Consider the following 17,162-nt stretch of genomic DNA (forward strand, 5'->3'; position numbering starts at 1 on the left):
ATAAGTGAATACTAGCACAAATACCTGTGCATTACATAAAGAAATAAAAACTACATGATTAGAAAGAATAACTATGGCGATGAAACACGATCAATCGCCAACTTTAAAAGTTCAATAAATTCCAAGCATCTTTGACGATCGAATTCACTGTCTCCCACCCTTTACGCTAATACATTTTAAAGCCACCATTTTTTTTCATGCGCTTCAATTTCATTGCGCTACACAGACAAAGAAAGGTGATACACCATTAATCGGACACAAACAGAGCAACCAGAACTTGAAAGTTGCTGTAAATAAACTAAGAAATAAAAATAAATAAACACTACTACCCATACGGCCTAGCAGACCCAGCCAGCCCAAGACCCCATTTGCCCTACGTATCCTGAACGAAGCCCTCTCGTTCTCCACTTCTTTTCCCAAACCCATCGCCAACCCCAACGCTTCCTCCTACTCCAGCTAGCCGAGCGTCGCCGACATCCGCGTGTTGTCTCCTCTATTCGCGCGCCCCGGCAGCAGCAGACGTCGTGCATCCCCCTCTTCATCACCTCACCGTATCTCCCACAGAGCAATCCGAAGCTCTCCGCCACCTTTAGGGTCCCGACAGCCTCTTCTCTACCTCCGGCGTGCTGCTAGGAGGCGTTGTTGACCGACGCCGACTCCTGGATCTCGCCTCTTTCGTCTGGTCCATGCCCTGCGCCTGTTGTCTCTGCCTCCTAGGCACCATGAGGTTGCAATTTCTTTGCACATTTGTTGTGCAACTGTCTCATGGTCGGTTTAGCTTAGATGACACCAGGCGTCCCCTCCTTTTAATTTCTTCATGTTGATTCGCCTTGTTGATATTCTAGCCAAATTTGAATGTATATAAACAGGTGGGACTCATTGTAAGGAAACAATGTGGGTCTATTCAACCCGATTTGATGTGTTTCTCTCCTGAATATATGTTCTTTCTCTCACTTGTATTCTTACGCACATAGGACAAATCTGCACGTCGCGGCCCAGTCCACGCGTTACAGCCCAAACGATGGACAAACTAGACGGAGAACGCAGCGAACCAACGAAAAAACCCGGTACATGGCAATTTAATAGGATAATAATAATAATAATAATAATAATAATAATAATAATAATAATAATAATAATAATAATAAACACCATAATGATGATGATTGAGTAGATGAAAAAAAAAATCTCCAAACATATAGTGCAAGATAAACCTTAGAAAAAATCCATAGGAACCCTAATCGTGTGAACCAAACAACTTTCACATGAAAAATCCTTAGGGATTTGAATCAATGGTGAAACTGGGTCAAAGATTTGAATATTCAAGTTAGAGACATGTTATATATGAAACGAAGAAAATACATTGTCTGCATTTAGTAGCATTTGTGTTTATTATTTATTTTATGTTTTGACATGAAAATGGAAAATAAAACTCCATTGATTGTTACATTAAAGATCCTTCAGATCAAAGTGCTACTATTTTTTCTTAAACCGCACTCAAGCTTTTCAACCATTGGATATAAATCACAGGCGTCATTTTTTTCTTATTTCTGCCGAACCATCTCAACGTGAGTTCAGCTTCACATACAAGTTACACTTGCACTCATAGAGTATGACGTTTTATTCTGAAGTCTGAACCATCGTGCTCCTGCTAGTCCTTTGTTGGATAGAAGCCATTTATGGTCATGCCACCATCAACTGAGATCGTCTGGCCGCTGATGTAAGACGAACAGGGCATACAGAGAAATGCAACCAGTGATGATACTTCTTCCGGTTCTCCCACACGCCTCATTGGAGTTCGCCGTGCAATGCTATCCACGAATTCCTCTTTCGCCAAGTCCTGCACACCAGCACGTGAAAACGCAAAGGATGACAGAAGAAATTTCATGTAAGTTTTCATTTCCTTGGTGCATCTATGACGAAACATGGCGCAGAGGTTGTAATCAATAAGGTGTAAGCTTTGAAGCAAGATATACATCACCTAGGTCTGTCTGTTCATTATTTACAACACAATGCGGCCTAAAATCAGGTATAAGAATAACGGATGAACAATTCATTCCTAAGTATGAACATTGCAGGCAACAAAAATAACTACAAGATAGTTCCGACGAACAATCATATAAGTAGGACCCTTACTTCTTCCACAAGTGAAGTCTTGATATACCATGGAGCAACAGAGTTGGTTCTGATACTGTCTTTCGCCCACTCACAAGCCAAGTTCTTGGCTAACTGGTTCATGGCACCTACAAAGCATCGGTGGCAAGAACCAACAATGATCGATCCATCATGTTATCATCTTCACCTAACCGCCCATATAAACAACAGCATATTCAGAAAAAAAGTTGAAGTAGTTACCTTTTGTCATACCATAAATGGATCCACTAGATATGGCTACCACTCCAGAGACCGATGATATGAAAACGATGCTGGCTGACCCAGACGCTTTGAGAAGAGGGTGTGCAAGTTGGCACAAATGATATGCAGATTCAAGATCTGTGGCCATTATGAACGAGTATTCATCTGCCGAGTATTCAGTTGTTGGTTTTGTATGGTGTGTGCCTACGCTGTTCACCTGAAGAACCAAATGGCAGAGAGTAAGGCAGAGATCACCTACAACAATCAGGCTGTGGAAGTTGCAAACATAATTATATCTGACAAGTGACGCAAAGGTGGAAAAGTAAAGCTATACTCACTGCGATCCAAATTAACCGTCGCAGATTTAGGCCAAATTTTTGCCTAAAATCTGTCTAGGTTTATTGAACCTGGCACACGTAATTTGGATCAGAGGGAGTAAATAAAATTGCAGGTCGATATTGCTACTATTTCACGGCAATTTTGAAGAGTTACCAAAACACGTTGGCATATAACACATTACCGAAGCGCACAACGTTGTGTTACTCTCTCCTTAACGTGTTCCTGATAATGGCCAAGCAATGTTCCAAGTTCACAATTCAACTACTGAACTCGTTCACTCATGACAAAGCAAGAGCTAATATTCAGAAGCAGTGTGCAGTTCTCTTTTCTGGCACAAACTCTTATCTACTGAACACTATAAGCAGTTTCGATATACACTAGTGTGCAATGCACACATAAACTGAAGAAAACATGCAGATTTTGCGATAAAGCTAAGAAGGGGTAAGGAGAGCTAATTAGTACTACTAGGTTCCAAGCCTGAATTCCGTAACCATTAAGATGGTGGAATAAGGTTTAGTTGGTAACAGATCAAAGAGAGAATGAAAGTCTTGTGGGGAATATCGGGGAGACTGGGAGAGGATATGGATGTTTTACGAGGATGTCGAGCTTGCCGCCGAAGCTGCCGGCGACGTCGCGGAGCAGCAGCTCCCGCTGGTCGCGCACGGAGACGTCGCAGACGGAGCCGGTGACGCGGAATCCCTTTGCCTCCCACTCCTTCAAGCGCTCGGCTAGCTCCGCCTCCGTCCGGGAGCAGGTGTGCACGGCCGCCCCCAGCGCCGACAGCTCCTCCACCACCGCGCGCCTGTACGACAAATTCGCGGGCGCCGCCGAAAAAATAAAGAACGTTATCCAGAGGCTACGGCGGCGGAGAAGAGGGAGGTTGGAGGGGTTCGTACCCGATGCCGCGGGTGCCGCCGGTGACGAGCGCCGTCCTGCCGTGTAGTGACCACCTCCCCGCACTGTCGCCGTGGGCTCCTACCGCGGCCATGTCCTCCTAGCGCGGAAAAACGATCGGGTAGCTGGATGACACGAGTCGCACTCGCACGGCATGGCTCCTTGGGAATACAGGCCCCGCCGTGACACAGACGGAACGACCGGACTTGGACACAGCGGTCAGCGGTGGATGTTGTTCTCACGCATGATGTCTCGGTTCTATCATAGGCGACATCTGTGCCCTGGGCTGCGAAAAGTACAAAAGCACACTCATCGATCACCGTTACAAACGCACGGACGCAGATCATACCTCCACCAGCACGTTCCAAAGATTAAATCGTTGGGTTAGATCTTGAAACTGATAAAGTTACCGCACACACTCTCGCTATCGATATGAACCACACCGTACAAAATCCGCTTTTTTTTCTAAGAGGCTCGCTTTTTATTAATCAAAGCCCAAAACCAGTGGTAAAATTACAGTATTATAAGGATCAAGCTGCCACACATTGTTGCCCCGAGCCTAAAGAAAGGGCGTAACGAGCTAAGTTATGTGATTCTTTGTTTATCAATCTACCTTCATGGATATATAAACTTTATTTTCGAGAAATTTGAAGGGTTTATCTTGATCTCCTTGATGTATCTTCTGCAATATCTTGGGTCACTTCTTGACAATCTGAAGAGATGAGAATTCGTCCTAATGATAAATCATCGCCTAAAATGCCCAAGTATTTAGGACCAAGGTAGGAGTTGAATCTAAATACAAGAATGCCCCCTTGATCACAAGTTGCGCACCATTTGGGAGCGTAAATGTGGCCCTGGATAACCAACGGTTACCTATTCACGACCACCAATTGTCATGAAACTTTCCTTACTCTTCTTGATAGTATGCTTAGGTACAAATCCCAAGACCTACTAGAATGGGTTGCTACCTCAAGAAAATACTACGTGTGTTTATGTATGAAGTGTAAGACCTACTATATACAAGGGAGGAACTCACAGCCCACCGGGAGGAAATCCGCTCGAAGTGACAAAAGGTTGTCAGACATGAGCCATACATTATCTGGCCATGTATGACCACCGGGGGTGAACACCATGAAGACACATCCCGTGTGCCAGTTGTCTAAATATTGCTAGTCACCAAACTACCCCAAGCCTTGCCTGCGTGCAGAAAACGGGCGCCAACCCTTATAACTTTGTCCTCCGCCTCCTACTTATAAATAGGTTGCACCCTTTCAGATCTATGGTTATAAATGAATTAGAACTTGATAATGGAGCTTTGCTCCGCAATCTCCCACATGTGGGATCCAAGATCCTCTCCTCGTGGATCCCAAGATTACAACTAGCTTTTCCTGGTCATTTTTTTTCTTTGCAGGGTTTCTATTGGATCAGTGGACTGTTGGAGAAATGATTTCAATTAGAGTTGAGTTGGTTAATATTTCTAGATCCAAAGGCTTCAGTATTGACTGTTAGTTGTTGGATTTGAGTACTCACGAGCTTAGATAGTTATTTTTATCTTGCATTCTTGTATGTTTTCCCCTTCGTTTCGCCCTGTGTGTCATTGTATCAACCGTCTTGTTGGTCAATTCGTGAAGATCGGGGAACCACGGCGTTTCAAAATGCCTAGGCAACTAAAGACCACGATAGATATTCTCCCTCCCTTGAAGGTCCGTCATTAGGTAGAAGATGAGACCTCTCCATAAGCAGATTTATACGCGCTGGATAGCATTTTTAATTCGGTCCCCTTGGGACTTGAACCCAGATCGGTTGGCTGCGCACTCACTAGCTTTACCACTGAGCTAGTACTCAGTTCTCGATGAACCATTATTTGATACGTTTTGTTCTGCCAAACATGTCCAATAGATTCAGTTTCCCATACATACAACACCTGAGCAGGATCCAGCTCGCCAGCTCCTAGTCGTGGGTTGGATACATCCCATTGACGGTCAATCCACCATCAACCGAGATCGTCTGGCCAGTGATGTAAGACGAACCGGGCATGCAGAGAAACGCCACCAGCGATGATACCTCTTCAGGTTCTCCGACACGCCTCATGGGAGTTCGCTGCCTGAGGAGAACCATGAATTCCTCCTTTGCCAAATCCTGCAGAACAGCGAGCAAAAGCAAATGGGTTAGAGGAAATTCCCCGGGTTGTTGTTTGTTTTGGTGCAAATATAGCGAGATCGATCGGGAGAATAGAGATTGATGTATACAAAACAAGTTGCAGTATGCTGCACACTAACTATGTTATGTTCAGGAACTGAGACCAATGGATATGACAATCAATTGCAACTTTCTGACGATGTAGATGAGTAACAGAAGTAACACGAAATATTTCTGAAGAAAAATAAAGAGTGTGACTTCTTACTGCTTCCACCATTGATGTCTTGATGTACCATGGAGCAACAGAGTTGGTTCTTATGTGATCTTTCGCCCACTCACATGCTAGGTTCTTTGCTAGCTGGTTCATGGCACCTGTAACATGTTACAGAGCGATGATGATTGCTAAATGGTTTGCCAAAAGAGAAGATGGAAAGATGATGATTGATCTACACTCCCTGCCATCATCATGCATGTTCATCTACACCACCCGTGAAAAAACAGCATCATATCCACTCAGGAGCAGGGTTTACCTTTTGTCAAGCTATAAATGGAGCTACTAGCTTCCGCTATCACTCCACAGACTGATGATATGAAGACAATGCTGCCCGACCCGGACGCCTTGAGAAGAGGATGTGAAAGTTGGCACAGATGGAATGCAGATTCAAGATTAGTGGCCATTGTGATGGAGTATTCCTCTGCCGTGTATTCAAGTGTTGGCTTATCAATAGTTATGCCCGCATTGTTAACCTGCATGGCAAATTGGGGGAAAAGAAGATAGATATGAACTTCAACAGTCAGGCCGTGGAGCGGACAAAACTGCATTCGTTTCCCAATTAGTATAATTTATAACTGAGTAAACACGGCTGTGAAGCGAAAACTATATAAAAAAATCAGGAATGCAATGTTATTCTTCTAGTTATCAGCTATGTTTGATCTATTTTAAAGGCTATAAGCAAATCAGATTGCTCTACAGTGACATGTTCATAGCAAAAGCATTACATAATTTAAAAAATAAATGAATGATGCTGGTGCAGTAGTAAGGATCCAAGGTTGTACTACCTGAAAATGACCAAACATTGTCAAGTATATTACTCCCTCCAATTCATATTACTTAACGCTAATATAGATGTATCTATACACATTTTAGTTGTAGATACATCTATTTTAGTCGATCTAATCCGTGAGCCTCCTACCGTCCTACGATCGTACCAAGTCCACACACATTAAGCATTTTAGTCGACTTCATGCCATGCCAAGAGCAAAATCTATGGTCCGACAATAACATGCTGATACCTCACCAATCAGTCACAAACATCACAGACTATATGCTCCACCAATGCACCAATCAGACTATGTGCAATTGCATTCTCTGAAGTCTGAACCCTGATTTCGCTGAATACTACAAGCAACCCAGTGAATCAACATCCATCAATCCACGACGCTGTTCCCAAATTGAGCAGCCACAGGTAAATAGATCGAGGAGGGAGGATGAAGTGGGTGCGTTACGAGGATGTTGAGCTTGCCGGCGAATCGGTCGGCGACGTCGCGGATCAGGCGCTCCCGCTGCTCCCGCACGGAGACGTCGCAGACGGAGCCGGTGACGCGGAATCCCTTGGCCTCCCACTCCTTCAAGCGCTCGGCCAGCTCCGCCTCCGTCCGGGAGCAAGTGTGCACGGCCGCCCCCAGCGCCGACAGCTCCTCCACCACCGCATACCTGCGCATCATCGCACAGACGAACACAAATTACTCACATGGACTCCGGAGATTCGGCACTAGCTCAAGCGAACAGAGAAATACCCGATGCCGCGAGTGCCACCGGTGACGAGGGCTGTCTTGCCGTGAAGAGACCATCTCCCCGCACTGGTGCCGATCGCTTCTGCCGCGGCCATCCCCTTCCTAGCGCTGATTTCCCTGCTGCGCTTCGCCGCACGACGTTAGTACTGGAAGTGGATGCCGTCACTGCGGCCGACTTCACCCACCCGCACTGATTGCTGCTCGTAGGAAGATGCCACCGCCAAATGGGGTTAATAGTTGATCTAGGGCGTGTTTGGCTGCCGTTGAGTCAGCCAGGCTCCACAGCAACGCACTTCTTGGCTCAAGAGAGACTGACCCTGTAAAAACATGTAAAAATACGGTGTTGCCAGTTCGTTTGGTAAACCACGGTGTATTTGGTGGGTCTTTTAGGATTCAGGGATGTGTGTAGGCGAGGGTTTTATTCCCGGCCGGTACTTGCGAGATCTTGCCGGAAACCGGTTTTAACGGTACCCACCGATTTAAGAAAATACCAGCATATATATTTATCGGTACTTGATAATTTGTTCAAAATTTAAATGATTTTGGTAAAATTTGGATTAATTTTAAAACTTGTTTGAAAAAATTCGAACGGTATTTTGACCAATATTTCCAGTAGCTGGTATTATTGATGCCCACCGAAGTTTTTTTGAGAACGAGAAAAAAATATCTTGGTGTAGACTATCGTGTATTCTATCTACAAAACTACTACAAAAGCTAAATTGTCGATCCAAACTTCGGAATTGTGTAAACTCCTACCTAGCATCCATTACAAAACCTCGTATTTTCTATGTACTTCTGTAGCCTTGGATTAGCACTTGGCTTCAAAACTTATCCTAGTTAGTAACTTGCGATTTGAAATTTTAATAGCCATGTAGGTATGTTCAATAACTTGTTGTTACTCGGTCCTTCTCCATGTGTTGAGATCATTCTTTTGATTTTGTAGATTTAAAAAAAGCTATATAGATACCCTTACAAACAACTTTTATTTTGAAAGTAGCTTTTATTTGCCACGTTGTCATCTTACAAGAGCGACATCTTCCTCTTCCTACCAACATCAGCGCTAGTGCCAGCACCAAGGCTAGCAAAAGAGACGTGCTCACCTTCGCCATCAAGGACAACGGTCTTGGACTCCAAGATCTCTATGGCCTAGCTCATTTTGGCGGGCTTCTCCCAAACGCTACCCTCCATCAGTTTCTCCCAGAAGCTTGTCTCCCAAAAAATTTTAAACTTCTCAATTAATATTGGGTAGACTAATTTAGAAGTTTAATCAAATTTAGTAGATGAGTTTCTAGGAGAAGCTAATGGAGGTAGCTCAAAGGAGAAGCCATCCTAGAAGTCGAAAAGAAGTCCCCTTATGTAGTCGGGCAACATGTACCGAGTAGCTCACTGGAACCCATCTCATATGCAATAGCAAGGCCAAAGGAGAAAATCTGTTGCGTCTAGGTGTAGTTCGTGAATGGCTGGTTGAGGTACTCATTGTCCTTGGGGTGATCCTAGACTTGAGAAAGACAATGTGTTAGTAGTGGAACATTAGATGAATTGGAAAATGTGACAGGTTGGAGGAACTGAAATAAGTGTTAGTACCGAGCCATGGCCTCTGTAGTTCTCGGCCTCTAGGATAATGATGCAGGTGTCCCCATCACATTGTGTACCGCTAAGGTCTCTAAGCTTGGACACATGGATCCATTTGGTCCTCCACTTTCTAAGATGTTTGTACACCTGTTGTGAGGACACCTTCGAGCCATAGAGCTTAACCACCTTCTTGGCAACATTTTTCAGGTGCACCTCCTTGCACCCCTTTTCGGTCCTAACACCCCTTTTGATGATGTCACACATCTTGTTGAGGACGCAAGTGCATATGAAAGAAGAATACTTCATAGTGGTCTTCACCCCCTTGAATGTGTCTATGATGTGTGCTTTACCAGCCTTGATTGCCTTCCTCCTAGCAAGGATGGAAGCAACATTCTCAGCCTGGTACACCAGAACACAACAGATGCTATGCACCGACATCAACTCTCCTTTTTTTGTGGATACATGAACATCGGTAATTCCTTGTCCTGGGTCTCAGCAACAAAGAAGGGAAAGTACTAGGTTTGGAGTAGGGCCTAGCTAAACTCGTATTCAGTCATGACCTACATTGGTTACCATTAGAACTAGAACAATGGAAGTACAACAAATAACTAGAACGTCAATGATGACCCACAAGTATAGGGGGTGTATCGTAGTATCTTCGATAAGTAAGAATGTCGATCCCAACGAGGAGCAGAAGGTGTTGACAAGCAGTTTCGATGAAGGTTTCACTGTAAATGCTCACAGACAAGTATTCAGGGGGTTTTGATGTAACAGATGAAATAAGTACGAGTAAGTAAAATGCGAGAGAAATAATTGCAGCGAGTGGCCCAATCCTTTTTAGCACAAAGGACAAACCGGTTTGTTTACTTATAATGACCAAACGTTCTCGAGGACACACGGGATTTTAGTCTAGTGCTTTCGCTACATACGACTCGATTAATCTTCATTGTTTTGATAAGTGTTGTGTGGGTGAACTCCGTGCTAATGTACCGCCCTTCCTAGGACTAATACATACTTGTGATTATACCCCTTGCAAGCATCCGCAACTACAAGAAAGTAATTAAGATAAATCTAACCACAGCCTTAAACTCGAGATCCCGCGATCCCTCCCCGCATCGATATACCAACGGGGGTTTAGGTTTCGTCACTCCGGCAACCCCGCAATTGGCAAACGAGTACAAGATGCATTCCCCTAGGCCCATAAATGGTGAAGTGTCGTGTAGTCGACGTTCACACGACACCACTAGAAGAATAACACTACAACTTAAATATCATAACATTGAATATTACTCAACCATAGTTCACTACTAACAATTAGACTTCACCCATGTCCTCAAGAACTAAACGAACTACTCACGAGACATCATATGGAACATGATCAGAGGTGATATGATGATGAATAACAATCCGAACATAAACTTGGTTCAATGGTTTCACTCAATAGCATCAACAACAAGTATGAATAGATACCGGGAGAGTTTCCCCTATCAAACAATCAAGATCAAACCCAAATTGCTACGGCGGTGACGATGTCCAGCGGTGGAGATGGCGGTGATGATGGTGGAGATGATGATGATGGTGATGGAGATGATGTCCAGCTCGATGGCGGTGACGATGGCGTCGATTTCCCCTCCGGGAGGGAATTTCCCGGCGGATTCCCGCCCGCCGGAGAGCTCTTTTCTCTCTCGGTGTTCTCCGCCCCGCGAGGCGGCTCGTAACCCTTCGTGAGGTTTCCTCTCGTGGCTTAGGTCTTCGGGACGAAGGGTTTCGCGAAGAAAAGGAGGCGAAAGGGGTCGTGGGCCCCCGGACCACATGGCGGCGCGGCCGGGGCATGGGCCGCGCCGCCCTAGGGTGTGGGCCCACCCCGGGTCCTCCCGGCCCCTCCTTCCGGCTTCCTTCGTCATCCGGAAAAATAGGATTTTTGGTAAAACTCCCTTCCACAGCTTGATCTTCCGAAATATTGCATTCTGACGGTGCTTTTTCCAGCAGTAATCCCGGCTCCGTGCTTGATCTCCAAATAATCATGAAACATGCAAAATAGATGAAATAACATAAGTATTGTGTTCCAATATGAAATATATCAATGAATAACAAGCAAATTATGATATAAAATAGTGATGCAATTTGGACGTATCAACTCCCCCAAGCTTAGACTTCGCTTGTCCCCAAGCGAAACCGAACTCGTAAACAGGTCCACATGTTTATGGAGTGAAGAGTCGATAAATAAAATACGGACAAGAAGCATCACATTCATTCACACAAGACATTATAGTAAACAATTTCCTCATACAACTCAACTTGAAACAAGTATAAGGTAATCACAAATAAAGGTGCATAAGAAATCATAATTGGTGATGGCAAACTTTGTTCTTGGTCAGAGAACATTTAACAAATTATATTCATCTATTGAGCAGTGCTCTCATATTAAAAGCTTATGGTAAACTTGCATACTCAATCATATTAATCATTGATGGCTTTCAAAGCTATATTCATTCAAGGTAAAACTTGTACTAAACAAGAAAGAGTAAAGACATGATGAAGCAAATCACAATATAATAGTTTAATCACAACAACTCAAATGCTTGCTTGAGATGGAGGGAAATAGGTTTACTGACTCAACATAAAGTAAAAGACAGGCCCTTCGCAGAGGGAAGCAGAGATTAAATCATGTGCTAGAGCTTTTTCAGTTTTGAAATCATATATAAGAGAGTAAAAGGAAAGTTTTGAGAGGTGTTTGTTGTTGTCAACGACTGGTAGCGGGTACTCTAACCCCCTTGCCAAACAAACCTCCAAAGAGCGGCTCCCATGAAGGACGTTATCTCTACCAAGCAAGGTAGATCATCCCTCTTCTCTTTTGTTTACACATGTACTTTAGTTTATTTTAAGGATGACACTCCCCCAACCTTTGCTTACACAAGCCATGGCTAACCGAATCCTCGGGTGCCTTCCAACAATCTCATACCATGGAGGAGTGTCTATTGCAAAATTAAGTTGCTTACCGATGAATCAAGGCAAAACATGTGAATAGAATTATTAATGAAAGTTGATTAATTGGGGCCGGGAACCCCGTTGCCGCTCTTATTGCAAAATTATAGGATAAGTGGATGAAGCCACTAGTCCATCGATGGAGGCTGCCTAACAAGACTCGAAAGATAAAACACCACATACTTCCTCATGAGCTATAAAACATTGACACAAATAAGAAGTAATAAGTTTTGAATTGTTTAAAGGTAGCACATGAAGTATTTACTTGGAATGGCGTACAATACCATGCAAGTAGGTAGGTATGGTGGACACAAATGGCATAGGTTTGGGTTCAGGTTTGGATGCACGAGAAGTATTCCCTCTCAAGTACAAGTCTTTGGCTAGCAAGGTTAATTAGCAAGCATAAGAGTTGAGGTGAAACAAACAAATATACATGTGATAGAAACAATCATGCATCTTACTTGTAAGCACAAACAGTTTTAACTTTAGAATACTAAGCTAAGAACTGATAAGAAAGATAATAATATCTTCTACATGTATTTCCTCTATTCTTCTTAAACTCAAAGTGTTGTTGCTATTGACCATTGCTAAGTTTGCCAAAACCAAATAGATTAACTTAATGCTCCCAAAGTGGTACCAATACTAAAATCAAGATCAATCATATAGTAGAAATTGCAAACTAAAATAAGGTGTGCAATATGTAAATGATAAGACTTCTCATTAATATTCCATAATGATAACTCACACCAAGGGATACATAGACAAACTAAAGGAGAGATACTCCACACTGCAACCCATCTCATACGATAACTTCCCTATTCATGATATGACACTACTTGATAGTAAAAAGTAAAAGGTAATGATAATGTGATACCGCGGCACTCCCCCAAGCTTGGAACAAACCAAGGGGATGCCAATACCGATGATGGATTACTCCTTTGGCGATGGTGGTGATGAATTCCCGACAAGCTTCTCAATAAGCTCCCGAAGCTCATCAATCCCGTATATGAGGTTGCGAATCATCTCCGAATTGTGCTCGACGCGGTTAAGAAGTCTCGTCCGACGACGAGTCCCAACTCTTGGAGTTATTTCCCCAACCTTCAGCCTTCGGGCTCCGTCTTTCCCGCATTGTTAGAACGATCTATATCCCAATTGCTAGGCAAGTGCTGCCTTGGGAGTCCTTTCAATTTGATTATTGTAGATTAGATTGTGGAAAGGATGGTGAATGCCCGAAGAAGATGTCCTTGGAGCTAGGTAATGGCGGGGAAGTCCTCCTCCGGTCCTAATCCGTGCGCTCTTCTTGGCGTTGAGCGAGTTTGTCACCACTTCGACGCTTGCGATGGTGGTGCGTGGGTGCTCTTGCGGAACTTCTTCGACTTCCTCTTCATCCTCCTTTGCTTCTTCCTTGACGCTCTTGTCCTCTTCTTTCCACTCACGATCTTGATTATCTTCATCCGGAAGCCCCTTGCCTTTGTTCTTGGAGACCATGGTGCCTCTAAACCGAAAACGGATCCTGGCGTAAACAACTCGAAACAAAACACGTCGAGAAAACGATATACGGACCTCCAGGGGTCCGGGGGATTTTATAATAAAAATTTTCAGAACAAACGGATAGTACCAGGTCAAACTAGAGTCGGAAAGGGGCGACGAGGCGGCCAGACCATAGGTCGGCGCGGGCCCAGGTCAGGCCGCGCCGGCCTATGGTGGCACGCCATCGTGCGTCCTTTCCACTCCGTTTCGAACTCGTAATTTTTCTTATTTTCCAAAAACAGCAAAAATAAGGTTCGGAAAGTAAATCGCGAACTTTTCATTACCAGTACTGTTACCTATTCAAAGTCGAGTTCTGGCGGCTCGTCAATTTGTCCCTTGATGAAAGCTTCCGGCGTTTCCACTCGAATAATATCAACATCAACATTATAAGAATCACCTGAGATATAATGCTTGAGTCTTTGTCCATTCACCACTTGCGTGGCATTGCCTTGGAGAGAGCTAATTTTAATTGCTCCCGAACGATACACCTCCTCAACAACATATGGTCCTTCCCATTTCGAGAGTAATTTCCCTGCAAAGAATCTGAGACGAGACCGATACAATAGGACTTTATCCCCAATATTAAACTCTCTTTTGATGATCCTTCTATCATGCCATTTTTTAACTTTTTCTTTAAAGAGTTTAGCATTTTCATAAGCTTCACTTCTCCATTCATCTAGAGAACTTAATTGTAGCAACCTCTTATCACCAGCAAGTTTAGGATCTTTATTTAATTCTCTAACAGACTCGATAAGCTTTGTGTTCTAGTTCTAAAGGTAAATGACAAGCTTTTCCATAAACCATTTTATAAGGTGACATTCCCATGGGGTTTTTATAAGCAGTTCTATAAGCCCATAGTGCGTCTTTCAATTTACTAGCCCAATTCTTTCTAGATTTATTAACGGTTTTCTGCAAGATAGATTTAATTTCTCTATTTGATAATTCTACTTGACCACTACTTTGAGGATGATAAGCAGAAGCAATTCTATGATTAATACCATACTTAGCAAGAGTTTTTCTAAAACCTCCATGAATAAAATGAGAACCTCCATCAGTCATAATATATCTAGGTACTCCAAATCTAGGAAAAATAATATCTAAAAGCATTTTTAAAGAGGTCTCACCATCAGCACTTTTTGTAGGTATGGCTTCCACCCATTTAGTAACATAATCAACAAGCAACAAGTATATGAGTGTTACCTTTTGAAGAGGGAAAAGGTCCCATGAAGTCAAATCCCCAACAATCAAACGGTTCAATAACAAGAGTGTAATTCATAGGCATTTCATTGCGTCTGGAGATATTACCAACCCTTTGACATTCATCACAAGATAAAATAAACTTCCTTGCATCTTTGAAGAGAGTTGGCCAATAAAACCTGATTGTAGAACCTTTTGTGCGGTTCTATCTCCGGCGTGATGTCCTCCATAAGCACCGCCATGACATTTACTCAATATCGCTTGTTGTTCATATTCGGGAACACACCTTCGCATAATACCATCCACTCCTTCTTTATATAAGTGTGGGTCATCCCGTAAATAATGCCTCAAGTCATAAAAGAATTTCCTCCTCTCGCTGAGCTGAAAAGGTTGGAGGCAAGTACTTGGAAACAATAAAGTTAGCATAATCAGCATACCATGGCCGTCTCGCGAACTCACCTTTATTACAGCCAATTGTTCATTTGGAAAACTATCATTAACGAGAACGGGATCATAAGCAATATTTTCCAATCTAGACAAATTATCAAGAACGAGGATTATCAGCACCTTTCCTATCTACAATATGTAAATCAAATTCTTGCAAAAGAAGTACCCATCTAATAAGCCTCGGCTTAGCATCTTTCTTTGTCATAAGGTATCTAATTGCAAAGCATGATCAGTATGAATTGTAACTTTTGAATCAACAATATAAGATCTAAATTTATCACAAGCAAAGACTACAGCTAACAATTCTTTTTCAGTAGTAGCATAATTTCTTTGAGCAAGCATCAAGAGTCTTGCTAGCATAATGAATAACATTTAATTTTTTATCTACTCGCCGTCCAAGAACAAGCGCCTACAAAGCAAAATCACTAGCATCACACATAATTTCAAATGGTAAATTCCAATCGAGAGGTTCAACTATAGGAGCGAGTTGTTAAGGCTTTCTTTAGAGTTTCAAAAGCTTCCTTACAATCATCATCAAAAACAAAAGGTACATCTTTTTGAAGAAGATTAGTAAGAGGCTTTGAAATCTTGGAGAAATCTTTAATAAATCTCCTATAAAACCCAAGCATGTCCAAGAACACTACGAATACCTTTAACATCCCTCGGATAGGGCATCTTCTCAATAGCTTCAACTTTAGCTCTATCAACTTCAATACCTCTCTCGTAAATTTTATGTCCCAATACAATTCCTTCATTAACCATAAAGTGGCATTTCTCCCAATTAAGAACAAGGTTAGTTTCTTCACATCTCCGCAAAACTTTATCAAGGTTTCGCAAGCAACTATCAAAAGAATTCCCGTAGACAGAAAAATCATCCATGAATACTTCCACAATACTCTCACAAAAGCCATGAAAAATAGCAGACATGCATCTTTGAAAAGTAGCAGGAGCATTACATAAACCAAAAGGCATACGCCTATAAGCATAAGTTCCATAGGGACAAGTAAAAGTGGTTTTCTCTTGATCTTTAGCTTTAACAGCAATTTGTGAAAACCCAGAATAACCATCAAGAAAGCAAAAATGAGTATTTTTAGATAACCTTTCTAGCATTTGATCAATAAATGGTAAAGGGTAATGATCTTTCTTAGTAACTTCATTAACTTTTCGATAATCAATGCACATTCTATACCCTACAACTACTCTTTGAGGTATGAGCTCATCATTATCATTAGGCACAACAGTCATTCCTCCTTTCTTAGGAACGCAATGCACAGGACTAACCCATCTACTATCAGCAATAGGATATATAATACCAGCTTCAAGAAGTCGTAATACCTCATTTCTTACCACATCCTTCATCTTGGGAATTAGACGACGTTGAGGTTCAACAACAGGCTTCGCATCATCTTCCATATTAATGGCGTGTTGGCATATAGAGGGAGAAATCCCCTTCAAGTCATCAAGAGTATAGCCAATAGCACTTCGGTGTTTCTTCAATATTTGCAATAATCTTTCTTCTTCATACTCTGTAAGCTTAGAACTAATAATAACAGGATATATTTTCTTATCATCAATATGAGCATATTTAAGATTATCGAGCAAAGGCTTTAAATCAAAAACAGGATCTTCCTTTGGTGGCGGTGTTGTACCCAAGTCTTCCACCGGTAAATCATGCTTGAGAATAGGTTGGCGAAGAAAAATCTCCTCAAGCTCCTCTCTTTCCTTCCTAAAAATTTCACTCTCGCTATCCTCCAAATGTTGCTGCAAAGGATTGTTAGGAACAAGAACAATAGATGTACACTGCTCCATTTTAAAATCATTACTAGGCAAATCAGCTTTATAAGGAGTTTTAGTAAATTTAGAGAAGTTAAACTCATAAGATTCACCAACAAATTTGGTCAAAATTTTCT

At 42.5% G+C, this 17,162-nt stretch overlaps 2 protein-coding genes across 2 annotated transcripts; both read right to left on the reverse strand.

Annotated features, from left to right (window-relative positions):
• Window positions 1–1,493: 1,493 nt before the first annotated feature.
• Window positions 1,494–3,682, reverse strand: LOC124702061 (tropinone reductase homolog At5g06060-like). The gene is made up of 5 exons (XM_047234159.1): window positions 3,591–3,682; window positions 3,289–3,496; window positions 2,356–2,572; window positions 2,137–2,243; window positions 1,494–1,840 (listed from the first exon to the last, which is right to left on the reverse strand). Exons 1-5 carry the CDS (start codon window positions 3,680–3,682, stop codon window positions 1,652–1,654), a joined length of 813 nt encoding a protein of 270 aa, XP_047090115.1. The 3' UTR covers window positions 1,494–1,651.
• Window positions 3,683–5,538: 1,856 nt separating this feature from the next.
• Window positions 5,539–7,718, reverse strand: LOC124697892 (tropinone reductase homolog At5g06060-like). Its single transcript, XM_047230419.1, has 5 exons — window positions 7,525–7,718; window positions 7,234–7,441; window positions 6,258–6,474; window positions 5,993–6,099; window positions 5,539–5,727 (listed from the first exon to the last, which is right to left on the reverse strand). Exons 1-5 carry the CDS (start codon window positions 7,614–7,616, stop codon window positions 5,539–5,541), a joined length of 813 nt encoding a protein of 270 aa, XP_047086375.1. The 5' UTR covers window positions 7,617–7,718.
• Window positions 7,719–17,162: the final 9,444 nt, after the last annotated feature.

The sequence above is a fragment of the Lolium rigidum genome, chromosome 3, assembly GCF_022539505.1.
Source record: "Lolium rigidum isolate FL_2022 chromosome 3, APGP_CSIRO_Lrig_0.1, whole genome shotgun sequence".
NCBI lineage: Eukaryota > Viridiplantae > Streptophyta > Magnoliopsida > Poales > Poaceae > Lolium > Lolium rigidum.

Excerpts from the sequence above, each read along its gene's own strand:
- LOC124702061 (XM_047234159.1), bottom strand. The coding sequence starts at position 3,682 with ATGGCCGCGGTAGGAGCCCACGGCGACAGTGCGGGGAGGTGGTCACTA. Across the intron at positions 3,497-3,590 it reads GGCGGCACCCGCGGCATCGG|GCGCGCGGTGGTGGAGGAGC; the intron begins GTACGAACCCCT and ends TTTGTCGTACAG. Across the intron at positions 1,841-2,136 it reads AGACTTCACTTGTGGAAGAA|GACTTGGCGAAAGAGGAATT; the intron begins GTAAGGGTCCTA and ends GCTGGTGTGCAG.
- LOC124697892 (XM_047230419.1), bottom strand. The coding sequence starts at position 7,616 with ATGGCCGCGGCAGAAGCGATCGGCACCAGTGCGGGGAGATGGTCTCTT. Across the intron at positions 6,100-6,257 it reads CATTTATAGCTTGACAAAAG|GTGCCATGAACCAGCTAGCA; the intron begins GTAAACCCTGCT and ends AACATGTTACAG. Across the intron at positions 5,728-5,992 it reads AGACATCAATGGTGGAAGCA|GATTTGGCAAAGGAGGAATT; the intron begins GTAAGAAGTCAC and ends GCTGTTCTGCAG.